The following is an 11,780-nucleotide window of genomic DNA, read 5'->3' on the forward strand; positions in this document are numbered from 1 at the left end:
AAGATGTCTGACTGAGGGGAGGGGGGTTAAGTGTTTATGGGTGTAACTATAGTGCGCAGCGTTATCTGAGGGCCGTAAGCCCGAGCCAGGGGTCGGTATGTGAGGGGGATGTCCCCCCCTCCCAAAACAAGATTTTTTAAATAATTGGGACTTCTAGATGGCCGGAAATGGCTGGGATGGGAAAACTAGGCCTATTTTTTGTTTTCTTTTGGTCCAACTGCCCGAAGAGCTTTGGCCGATGGGGAGGGCTTAATCCCCCTGCCGCCCCCCTCCCCCGCTAGCGCCGCCACTGAATCCAAGTAATACTTTATAAATAGCAAAAACTGTGAATATAAAATGTATTGTTATTCATAATCAGCCACTGCACTCCACTTAGTTTCCATTAGATACTCTAGTATATAATACTTAAAAAATGAAATGAATATTTTTATAATTAGCAAGAACTCTAAATATAAATGCATTGTTATTCATATAATCTGCTATTGCATTCTATCAGATTTATCAACAGTAGTATTTAATACTTTAAATAAATAGCAACAATCGATTATATAAGACTCAAATTATCAAAAATGCCTGAGCTCCGTCCCATCTCAATCCAAACAGGGTTGATCCCCCTAGACGCCCAAATCCCCGGAGGCATTTTGGTCTACTCTCTACAAGCTATTCTCTAATCACAGCATCCACAGAAGTTCGATTTAGAAATAACAAGTACATTAAATCAAAATGACTGAAGCATTTTTCATTTGATATTAAGGTAAAAAAAAATAAATTTTTGTGTTGGCCACGTTTTGGGAAAATCCAAAAAATGGGAAGGAAAACTTCCAGGATTTTCCCTGACCTTCACACATATGGGGTGGTCCTTGCAGTGGTGAATCAAGAAATTCGAAATGGAGAGTGCCCAGAGAGGGACCTTGACAGAGCGACACCTCAGCAAGAAAAATAAAGATTACGTCGCCTATAGATGGATGGAAATGGCACATGCTCTTAGGATTTGAATATAATTTTCAGTTTTTTCTCCATTCTTTAATAATTTTGAAATATATACGGGGGCCCGGGCCGACTGGCTTCCCTTGAATCCGCCACTGTATGGGGAATCCCTGGGGTCGGATGCAGAATTTGGCGGTAGGGGGTGCATGAGAATCCACACGTTGTTGCACTGGCGAATCCAGAAATTTTGACGGGTTGGCACATTGCTAATATGTCAAGTCCTCGCCCACCTCAAACCCACCATGGTTGGGGCGGAGGTGAGCAAATTTTAAGAATAGACACCTCTGCGCTCAAAAATGGCACTCTCAGACAGTAAAAAGAGGCTGCCGTAGGACTAGCCAGTGTCGCTAGTCCTATACGGTACTATGGTCCAATTTCAGTGACATCCCATAATTTAAGCAATGTTTCCATACAAATCAGTAAAGGGCACTATCTATGTCCGTTTTTGTAAGGTTCAGCAATCAAGTTTTCTATTAAAATATTACCCAAAGTTAAGATTAGTCTATGTCTTTCACATACTGTATGTATCATGGCGTACGCAACTGAAAATGCTTTTTCAGAGCAGTGTTCCTCTTTTCCCGATGGTCCCCTTTTCTAGACAAAACTTCCCTCACTTCCCAGGGTGCTCAGGATGCCTGAGCACCCCATCCTTCAGAGGATGGGGTGCTTGAAAAAAAAATAAAGTGCCCTTTTTTAAATGTTAAAAAATAACCGACATAAATTTTAATTATTTAAGTGCCATTCCACAATTCTTAACATTTTCTCAACTCGGCCTCAACCATGATGGGGCTCAGGTAAGTGGATATAGTAATTTTCCTAGTTCTTATGTATTAAAGTCCCCAATTCTGAACATGTTCTCACCTCAGCCTCATCCATAATGGAGATATATGGATATATTATTTTTTGTAGTTATTAAGTTATTGTATTAAAGTGCCATTTTCCGGCATTTTAAAGTCCCCAATTCTTACATTTGTTTTACCTCAGCCTCAACCATGGTTGGCTGAGATGGATGGATTGGTAGTTTTCATAAATTTTAAGTATCCAAGTGCCGTTTTTGGGCATTCATACTTGTCTCAAATTCTTCTGCACCTCAAAACCATGGTGGGGCTTAGGTAGATACAGTATTGTAAATGTTGTATTGTTCAAGTGCTATTTTTGGGCATCTAACGGGTCTCAATTCTCAAAATGTTCTCACCTGTGTCCCAACCATGGTGGGGCTCCAAATAGTTTTTAGAATTGTATTTAAGTTTCATTTTCGGGTACCTATTTAATTAAATGGCTTTTTTTTTACTCAATTCGTCAAAAATAAAAAGAATTAAAAGGTAATTTAAGTTCCATTTCTGGGCATCCAGAGGTATAAAATACTTAATTTTTTGCTTCACATCTAACCACGATGGCGCTGGCATATGTGTGGACTCTCATTTCATCAACACCCCCTTCCTTTAATACGCCACTGTTGCTGAAAACAATGATAAGCAAATAAATGTTCATGTAAATGTCTGATAGGTTATTACTTTAAAACAATGCTAAAAGCACACAGTGTCAATGCCAACATAGACACATGTACGACTGAGCTGAGCGATTCCGAATTAGCAGTGGTTACGTTCGGTAACATTTGTCATGCACTGTACCATGCGCTATAGAAATGGAAGACCATAATGTAATGGGAATGTTATCTCTCTGGCATTGCCTACAAAAAGTGTAAGATATAAGCTAGTGTGGATTTAAACAATGTCCTAATGGCCATGTTCATGACCTAATGGCTATGTTTTTTTTTTAAATGAATACTGTGACTCTGACCACCGACTACTTATCACATCATTAAAGATCCCAACTAATAAAGAAGCAAGAGCAAGATGCAACCCCTGCAATGGTAAACCTCATAGACCAAATCTTGCCGCCATAAATGAGCCTATTGGCAAAACAACATTCATGGACTCTGTGAATGAAGACATCAACCAGAGGAGGACATACAAGTTATATGGAGTATCATTAAGGCATGCTCAAATTACAGACAATCTCAATAATGCAACAAACATGATACCTAAACTAAAACGTGACAAACATGAGATATACCCATGGGATAAAGACAACCAACTTCAACACTTGGTGACTGTACGTAAGGAACTCAGAGAAATCTAGATGCAGACAAGGATTGTCATCAGGAAAACCGAAAACAAATCCGGAGAAGGGTAAATTATCTAAGAAATGTATTCTACCACGAGTCTGCAATCAAAATCAATGACGCATCCCAGAATAGAAGAACGGTAGAACTGTGGAGAAAAGCTAAAGAACAAGGAGATATAATAAAGAAAAAACCGAATCCAATAACATGTCCTGGACTACATCAACACTTCAATCCGGATCAATCTTCTCTGTTTATGCCACAGGAGATCAAACAGGCACCCAAGTACATAACCAAACTATGGAATGAAGAAATAGGCATAGAGGACGGACCACCATCAATGGCAGAAATTCAAACTGCCATAAACCATCTTCGACTTACACATCTAGATGTGTATAAGAGACAGTTTGTCATCCGTGTCACGATCCTGGCGCTAAGGCACTCCACTAACACCAAAATTCAGGACAACATGCCAGGTGGCTCTTCCTGGTTTTACACCATACTTCTCATCTAGTAACAACCAACTTGATTTTGTCATCCCATATGCAATATTTACTTTGAAAACGGCCTTGTGAAAAACACATTTAATTTGTAATCAAGTTTCCTATTTAGTCATTATAATTATTATTATTAATCTTTTCCCACTCCCACCTAAATGCATTATTCTCTTTTATGCAACCTAGAAGTCCTCCAATTTAAAATGAACAATTCTCAGGATTTCCTACATCGCTTATTTGAGTATTACTACATGATATGGACCAACCAATCAACCCCCATTCAATGGGGAATGTCGATATATCTGTACTATCTGGAAAGGCAAAGGTAGCCCATTGGACCCAACTAAATATAGAGGTATCTCCATCTCCTCAACACTTGTAAAAGTGGCAATGAACATAATCCTAGAAAGACTTCACTATTTCTATGAAGACCAACTCTCGCAAACACAATTCGGATTTAGATCTGGAGTGGGATGTATTGATGGAATCTACATATGTAAACAACTGAAGTGGCCCACATTTCGCAGTGCAGATTGTATACCTGTTTTGTTGATATATCTGCTGCATATGACCATGTTCCAAGAGATTTCCTGTTCAAGTGCATCACCAATCGTATGCACCCATCACAATCGAAAAATAATATCCATATACTTCAAGCACCAAAAAAACACCAAAACTTATTCTTACTTAGCTCAAGAAGACATATCATCTCAGTTTCAAACCACAGCTGGTGTTTGTCAAGGTGGAAACGAGAGCCCAACACTTTTCAATCTGTATCTCGATTACGCCTTACTTGTATTCAGAAACAGATGCTTACAAAAGAACAACTAAAGGGATCGCAAATTAAATATCTTATCCCCGGCGAGGCAACAGACAGAGCTCAAAGAAGAATATCACCCATAAGAGGAATTTATGATGGGTGCGAACTAGGATATGCTGATGATCTAGTAATAAATAACTGGCACAGGGAAGACCTAGAGATCATGGTGAACCATCTATACAAAATCCTCAAGGAGTTTGGTTTGCAAATCAACATCGACAAAACCGAAACAATGGTATAGAATTGGAAGGAGGATGTCCATACCCTACCCAGACAACATTACCAAATTAGAGTCAACTAATCTCAAGAATTCAAAATCATTCAAGTACTTGGGTGTTTGGTGCTTATACAACTCTCTCCATATGGGGCATCAAGAAGTAGACTCTAGAATCAACTCAGCTAAAACAGCTTTTGCAGTAAATAGAAAACTACTAACAAATCACATAATCAACAAGAACACAAGAGTAAAATTCCTGAATGGCCTAGTAAAGAGCAGATTAACCTATGGTTGTCATGCTTGGCGTCCAGATATGGCTGAATTAAGAAGGATTGAATCAACCTACAATCACTTCCTGAGAAGCATGATCTATCATGGCTTTGAAAGAGTGCCCCCTCCATCACTGCACCATTCAACATCTAAAGGCCAACTCAGACAGCGTCGGCTGATGCAGCCTGACCGGATTTATCGTCGGGGACAGTCTTAAGCCGTTGTGAGAAAATAATATTAAACACACACCGCCCGACGCACACCATCGCGTCTGCATTTAACTCACACAGACCCGATGCGAAAACAAATCGCGTCGGGCTGCGTCGTACGACGCTTTCTGAGTTGGCCTTAACAGTAAACCAGATGATCAATCTGATTCGGAGTCTAATACTGAAGCTGATTGGAGATACCAAATAAACAACGAGATGCTCTTCAATCTCACTCAACCAAAGCCCATCAACGTCAACAACAAAAGTGGATTTTCCATTGCATAAGGATGGGTAATGATAGTGTATGCAAAAGGCTAACTTTCCATAATGTTGCAAGTAAATGCAGAGATCAGCCCATCCACAAAATACTCCAGAGGGCAATCATACACAGTCAAGTAGACAGAAAACAATTTATAAGAGATTGCTTTTCCCGAATTCATTAGCTGCCAATTGTAATAATAAAAAAAAAAAAATTTCAATGGTCCACCAAAATATTGTAAAGCCATAGTGATATATCAGACTCACTCTCAACAACCAAATCAGATTACTAATTTAGTAGCAATGAAGTCAACTGGTGTCAGTCAATGACGGCCAAATGTACTCTTGCAAGAGACGGCAAAATTCAAGTAACAAGTAAGTAAAATGAGTGTCAAGGAAAGTAAATACGATTGTTGGAAAAACATTTTATTTTTATTTCTCATCCTGACCTTCGCCTGGGCGAACTGGGGGAAGGTCTGGATCCGCGCCTGATGGTCTACCATGAATGAAAGGCTTTTAAAAAAAAGGCCATCTGAAATGTAGCAATCCAGAGAGCTTTGACCACTGCATTTGCTCTCAGTTTCTTTTCTTCTTTCGGAGCGATAGTGCATTTGTTTTCAGCCTAGCTTCAGTTTCTGTGAATGGAAAAAAATGTATAAAATAAATAAATATGATTTGATTTCAATAGAATTCAGTGAATTATAAAATGTAGGCAAAAGCCTGAAACTAAAGAGTTATTTGTTTTTGTCTTTAATTTTGTTTTTATACATATATAATATTTCATATTCTATTTTCATTTTATAACAAGTTATTAAAATTAAATATAAATCAACATAGGGGCCTAGGCATAGATGAGATTAGTTTAAACATAATAAATCCTTACCTAAGATAGTATAATACATACTCCAAGTATGTATTATCATGTCGGGATTCAATATTTCAACATTAATTATGTCATCATCAGGAACCTTACCTACTACAGTACTAGCTATTCATTAATATTATTACTCCAAGTATCAAATTGCATGCCATCATGATGGGATTTAATATTTCGACATTAAAAAAATCATCAGGAATCATTCCTGATGATGACTAATTAATGTTGAAATATTGAATCCCAACACGATGGCGTACATTTCGATATTTGGAGTATGTATTATACTATTTTATCATAAATTAATCAGTGGACCTTTCAGTATAATAATATATGGCATATATAATATAATTTATATACAGCGCATAAATGCAAGCCACTTAAGGCGTCGACAAGTTCAAAATTTTACAGAAACTTAATTCTTGGCTAGGTAAAGAGTCAAAAATGTGTGTTTGAGCAGCCCTCTAGCCCTACTCAGACTCTTATCCAAGTTAAGCCTAGGTAGGCCTAGGCTAGAGCCTAGGCTAGGTGTAATTGAATGTTTCACCATCAGAACCATCCATATTATTTACGTGCCAATAACAATTGTACAACCAACCCTGTCAATCCTCTTATCAAAATATAGGCCTAGAGGAATCCGACTGGTTTGGGTTCCATACGCCTGTCTACAGTTGCCTGGGATTCGTATAGGATAGCATCAAGAACTAGCTAGGCCTAAGGTAGCCTAGCAAGGGCCAATTTCAACAGTTAAAAATAATTCAATTAATTTACTCTATTTACATTAATTTGATTATTATAAAAATATATTATTAAAAGAATACAGTAAATTAGAGAGGCTATCAGACAAAATACAAAATACAAGTATTAACAAAACGATAGTTTACCAAAAAAAGTATTTACCAGGTACAGTATGTCTGGATCAAACTGTTTTCCAATTTTTTGAATAGCTGTTGGCTCTTCGCCCTATCATGATAGGATCTGCTTTTGGTATCCAACAAACAGGAGAACTAAATAGCAATGCAATGAATTTTTCATTTTCTTTCGTAGAAAATTGTTGTGTTGACATTTTTTCTTCAGAAAAAAAGTAATACGGCGAGCTTGCTCGCTTGTCAAAAAAAAAAAACACTGTGATTGGCCAAAATAAAAAATTTGACAACTTTTTGACACACGACATCAAAAAAAGTTGAACATGTTCAACTTTATTTGATACTATTTGATAATATGTGAAATGACGTCATCGTACCCATATATGGGCATATCACATTTTTTTGTCACATAAAATTTGATAGTGTAGACAAAGCTTAAGAAAATTTATAGATTATGCTGCTACTGTTTGTGCTGGAACAACTGTTGCCGCTTCAACTATCTTTGCAATATATTTGCTATCACGTTACCCCATTTCGTACCTTCCATTGATAACAACCACTAGTAATTCCTGTGACAGCTAAGCCATAGCCCCTTCCTCCTGATCCATGCACTAGAGTGCTGCCTTCCTCAACACTGCAGCAGACAGCCTTTTCTGCATCAAAAAGTACATCTTGCATGGATTGGCTACATGAATCGTCTTCATCCTCAGCATCCCGGCTAACATGCTCAGGTACCTGCTCAGGCTTCTGCAACTCTTTGAGAAATTTCTTCTTGGCAGCAGCGATCGGTGTCGACCACATACTCGCTGAGATGTTTGTTAATAATACTTCCACCACCTGCCAAATTATAAACCAAAAATCCATAAAGCTTTTCATATACAATTCTAAAAAAATACTTTTCTGCTATGGATAAAAAACTATTAATTTCGACCCTGCTGTAATCAGTGCATACTGGGCTTGAAAACATTTTCAGTCCTGGAACAGTTCTATTTTCTGTGCAGGGGTGTATATTTTATGCAATATTCACAAATTCATTGCAAAATGCTTAGTTTATTTAGGTTAATATTATAAGTTGAAATACGTATACCTGTGACTGCTGAGTCTGATTCAAGCCTACACTGTGGGATAGTATGTAGTCCAACAAATGTAGTGCTAGTAATTGTGTTCTCAGATTTTGAATGTGAGGAAGAGCTGAAAAAGCAATAAAATGCACAAAATTGTAGAATCTAGAAGCAAAACTTACACAATACAAACATAAACCAGAACCCTGCGGGTGTGTACGTTCCTTTGTACGTAAACATAATTTAGAGGGATTTGTGATCCAGTAATGGTTTCTAATGTTTTTACGTACACCTACACCCCCATACAGGTCAGTCCATCAAATGGTGTATATTTACATACCTGCCAACATTCGAATATCAAAAATAGAGACGCTATTTATTGATGACAAACAATTGTAAGAATTAAGATGGCAATTATCCTAATTCCTGTACAGTTGCTTCAAACAAAACAAGAGTTACTTCATTTCAAGTGTACTGCTTATTTACCTCACAACCAACACAAATATTTAAGTTAAATTTTATTCAGTAGGTCTACAGTTCACCATGAAGGGCACAGCATGTTGCTTGGGCTGATCTCATTGGAGTCACAACGTCAATATTTATTCGAATGCAGGGGGGTCCCCGACGGGAGCGATATGCCCTGACGAGGGGTCAGATTTCCCCAACGAAAGCTGCGACCCTGCCCCCCCCCGCTGGGGCCACCCCTGTTCGAATGACACTTGGGCCTAATAATCTCTGTTCAACATTTCCAGCTTGTGTGTCATTAAAGTACTTTAAGTTTTTGTTGTCATGCTTGCTCGAAGCTTCGTCTTGTTTTTTCAACAATAGAGAAAACTCTCACAGTCACTACTGCTAAAAAATATTACCATAGTTCCCCGGGTAGAACTCCACCCCGACTTTACGCCCAACTTCGCGTACAAGAAGTAAAGTCCTAGGGTCTGACCCCGGTATTCTTAAAACAAACTTTAGTCGTAGTTCAAGCTAAAACTTAAATGACCCGAACCTCGACTAAAATGATACCTCCGCGGGGAGATTTTTTTAGTCAGCCTAGGGTCAGGCTAACGCCCGTATTCTTAAAACAAACTTTAGTCGAACTTCGAACTAGAACTTCATTTAGTGCTAGTTTCAACTTCAACCATAATTTGTATTCACAAACAACGTAGTCGAAGTTTTAACTACGACTAAATCAAGTCCTAGTTTTAGTTCAACTGAAGACGACTGGCAAGCAACAACTATCAAACTAACCAATGAAAAGAGCTAATTTTAATAGCAGACAAAATTTTAGAGATGTATAAGAGACAGTAGACTCCCCGTCAGAAACAAAAATGTCGGGAAAGTTTGACCCGACGCATGCGCAAACCAAATTTTCGACTAAAAAAACGACTCAAAACTGGTGGTAGGGGGTATGCTTTATCGCCTACAACTTACATTTTATATCTAACCGAAAAAACAAACATTTCTTGCACAATTACATGTCCACCAGCAACTATCGAGCACAATGTATACCTGCCGCGATGCACCGTTTCGGAGCCTATTTGTTTACAAATATGCTGACCTCTTTTGTTTGCACATCTCATACACACATTTTACATGTGAACCATTACATTAGTTCCATGTGACCTAAGGTCACAAAGGAACTAAAAATGAAAGAGTAGAGGTGTTTTGGATAGGAGAAGTATGTTAGCAATGGCATCTCTAGAAAAATTTATATAGAGGGCCCCAATGGAAAGCTTGGTTGGGTTATTACACCCTTGTTATTAATTTATTGAAATAAATAAAGAGGTGTTGATGAGTAAATGAGGTAATATAACGTCATTTTTAATTACTTTATAAATTATTTATTTATTAATAACTTCTACTGATGCAGACCCCTCTCCTTAGATATGCCATTGTATAGTATGTTATTTGAAGCAAAAACCAGTCTGTTCAACTTAATGCTTTTAAACAAAAGCAGTGGTGATACATACATTTAGCACAGCATTAAGAGCAAAATAACATTGGCAGTCCTACCTGTTGTACTGTCTTGACCAGTGATGTGTAATAGTAAAGTAAGCCATTCATCACTAGCCATCTTATTTGCCATAATCAAGGATGACGATGACACTCGATGGAGAAAGACTAAAAGGTCACCTAACGATGACTCTGCCATACCCTTCAATTTCTTGCTAACATGGACGCCTTTGAATAAATTTAATTATAATATTTATAATTTCTAATAGCTGGGGAGTTTATAATGTCTGGGGATTAAAGATCGGTGTACGGTAAGAATGGCCCCGATAAAAATGGCCCCAATAATCAAATTCTGTATTAAAACTGATTTTCTTGAGTCAATATATGCATTTTTCTATCTTAAATAATTTAGTTTTTAAAAGGAATCTAACATCAAACAAATTGCCATTTACATTTTACTTTTTGCAAGAATTAATATTCAATGATAAAATATTCAAAGATAGATAAAAAGCCATGAATTACACTTTTTATTTTTTTTTCCATTTAAATGTTAAAAAATAGCAAAATTATTAATACTAAAATAATTTACTTGTGGCCGATTTCACGGAAGCGAAATCACAATTTTCCAAAAATTCAATCTGTGTATTGGTAAACCCCACAAACAGTGGGTTAGTATGAACATCAAATTATTTTTTTTTTTTTAAAGAAAAAGAGAGTTCTACAATCATAATTATATGGTTTAGATGGGGTTTTGCAGTGTGTTTAGAGGTTTGTGGTGTATTTTCAAGTATTTTTTTATAAAAAATCTAAATTTAACCAAAAAATAGTTATGAATGTATTTAATTTTCTTATTGATATACCAAGTCAGTCAATCACAATTGAATTGTTTGATTTTCTGCAGTGTGTTTTGAGAGGTTTGTGGGATTTAGCAATACCACTTAATCCTACCATAATCACCCTACCCTCACAATCACACGTCATTTTAATTCTTAGCATAATTGCCATACATAGCTATATATAATTCTAAGCCAGTAGTAGGCATTTGGATTTAGTGATGAGTAAAAACCAAGTATGCAACTAAATTAGTTGCTTAAATAAATGTATTCCTAATGATTCAGTTTACTAAAAGCAATACTTCTTTGAATAAACTCTAAGCAGACAATTTACTGCTAAGTTTGCGAGAAAGTAAGACTCTCCCTTTTCCCATACATGAACTTGTGATTCAAACACACAATTGATCCACATGCTTTAACTACTGTTTATTTACATTGTTTATAACATGTAAAGTTAATTCATTTGATATTCAACAAAAGTGAAGTTTGTGGTTATCTATGAGTTGCATATTTTGGTAGTTGAAGTACTGTATACTGTATGTCATTCCTCTACTTTGTTAGTGAAATAACGTTTTTAAAACTTTTATTTCTACTATCAAAAAATGTTACTCAATGGCCATTGTTTTTCGATTATCTCTCAAAACATTATTTGCATCTGCTGTAATTGTTAAAAAACAAATGCGTTTAACATGCTGTTACTATCCCATTTACCAGCAAACCCTTTAAAAGGGCATTCAGGCGGGTTGGTGAACCAGGTTTTGCCAGAATCTTATCTCAATAATCCAATTAAACATCAAAGAAGAATACCTCTAC

The 11,780-nt window shown here is 36.9% G+C and overlaps 1 protein-coding gene across 1 annotated transcript in view; it reads right to left on the reverse strand.

The window, feature by feature from the left end:
* Positions 1 to 11,780, reverse strand: part of LOC117111791 (probable E3 ubiquitin-protein ligase HERC1) — a gene marked incomplete in the record, with an annotated part of 172,277 nt that overhangs the window by 136,003 nt on the left and 24,494 nt on the right. The window contains 3 exon segments of the mRNA XM_033254783.1: positions 7,664 to 7,960; positions 8,211 to 8,314; positions 10,195 to 10,362. Coding sequence (XP_033110674.1) covers positions 7,664 to 7,960; positions 8,211 to 8,314; positions 10,195 to 10,362 — 569 coding nt within the window.

This window comes from Anneissia japonica, unplaced genomic scaffold (assembly GCF_011630105.1).
Source record: "Anneissia japonica isolate Jap-2015-1 unplaced genomic scaffold, ASM1163010v1 scaffold287758_len931624_cov196, whole genome shotgun sequence".
NCBI classification, from domain to species: Eukaryota; Metazoa; Echinodermata; class Crinoidea; order Comatulida; family Comatulidae; genus Anneissia; species Anneissia japonica.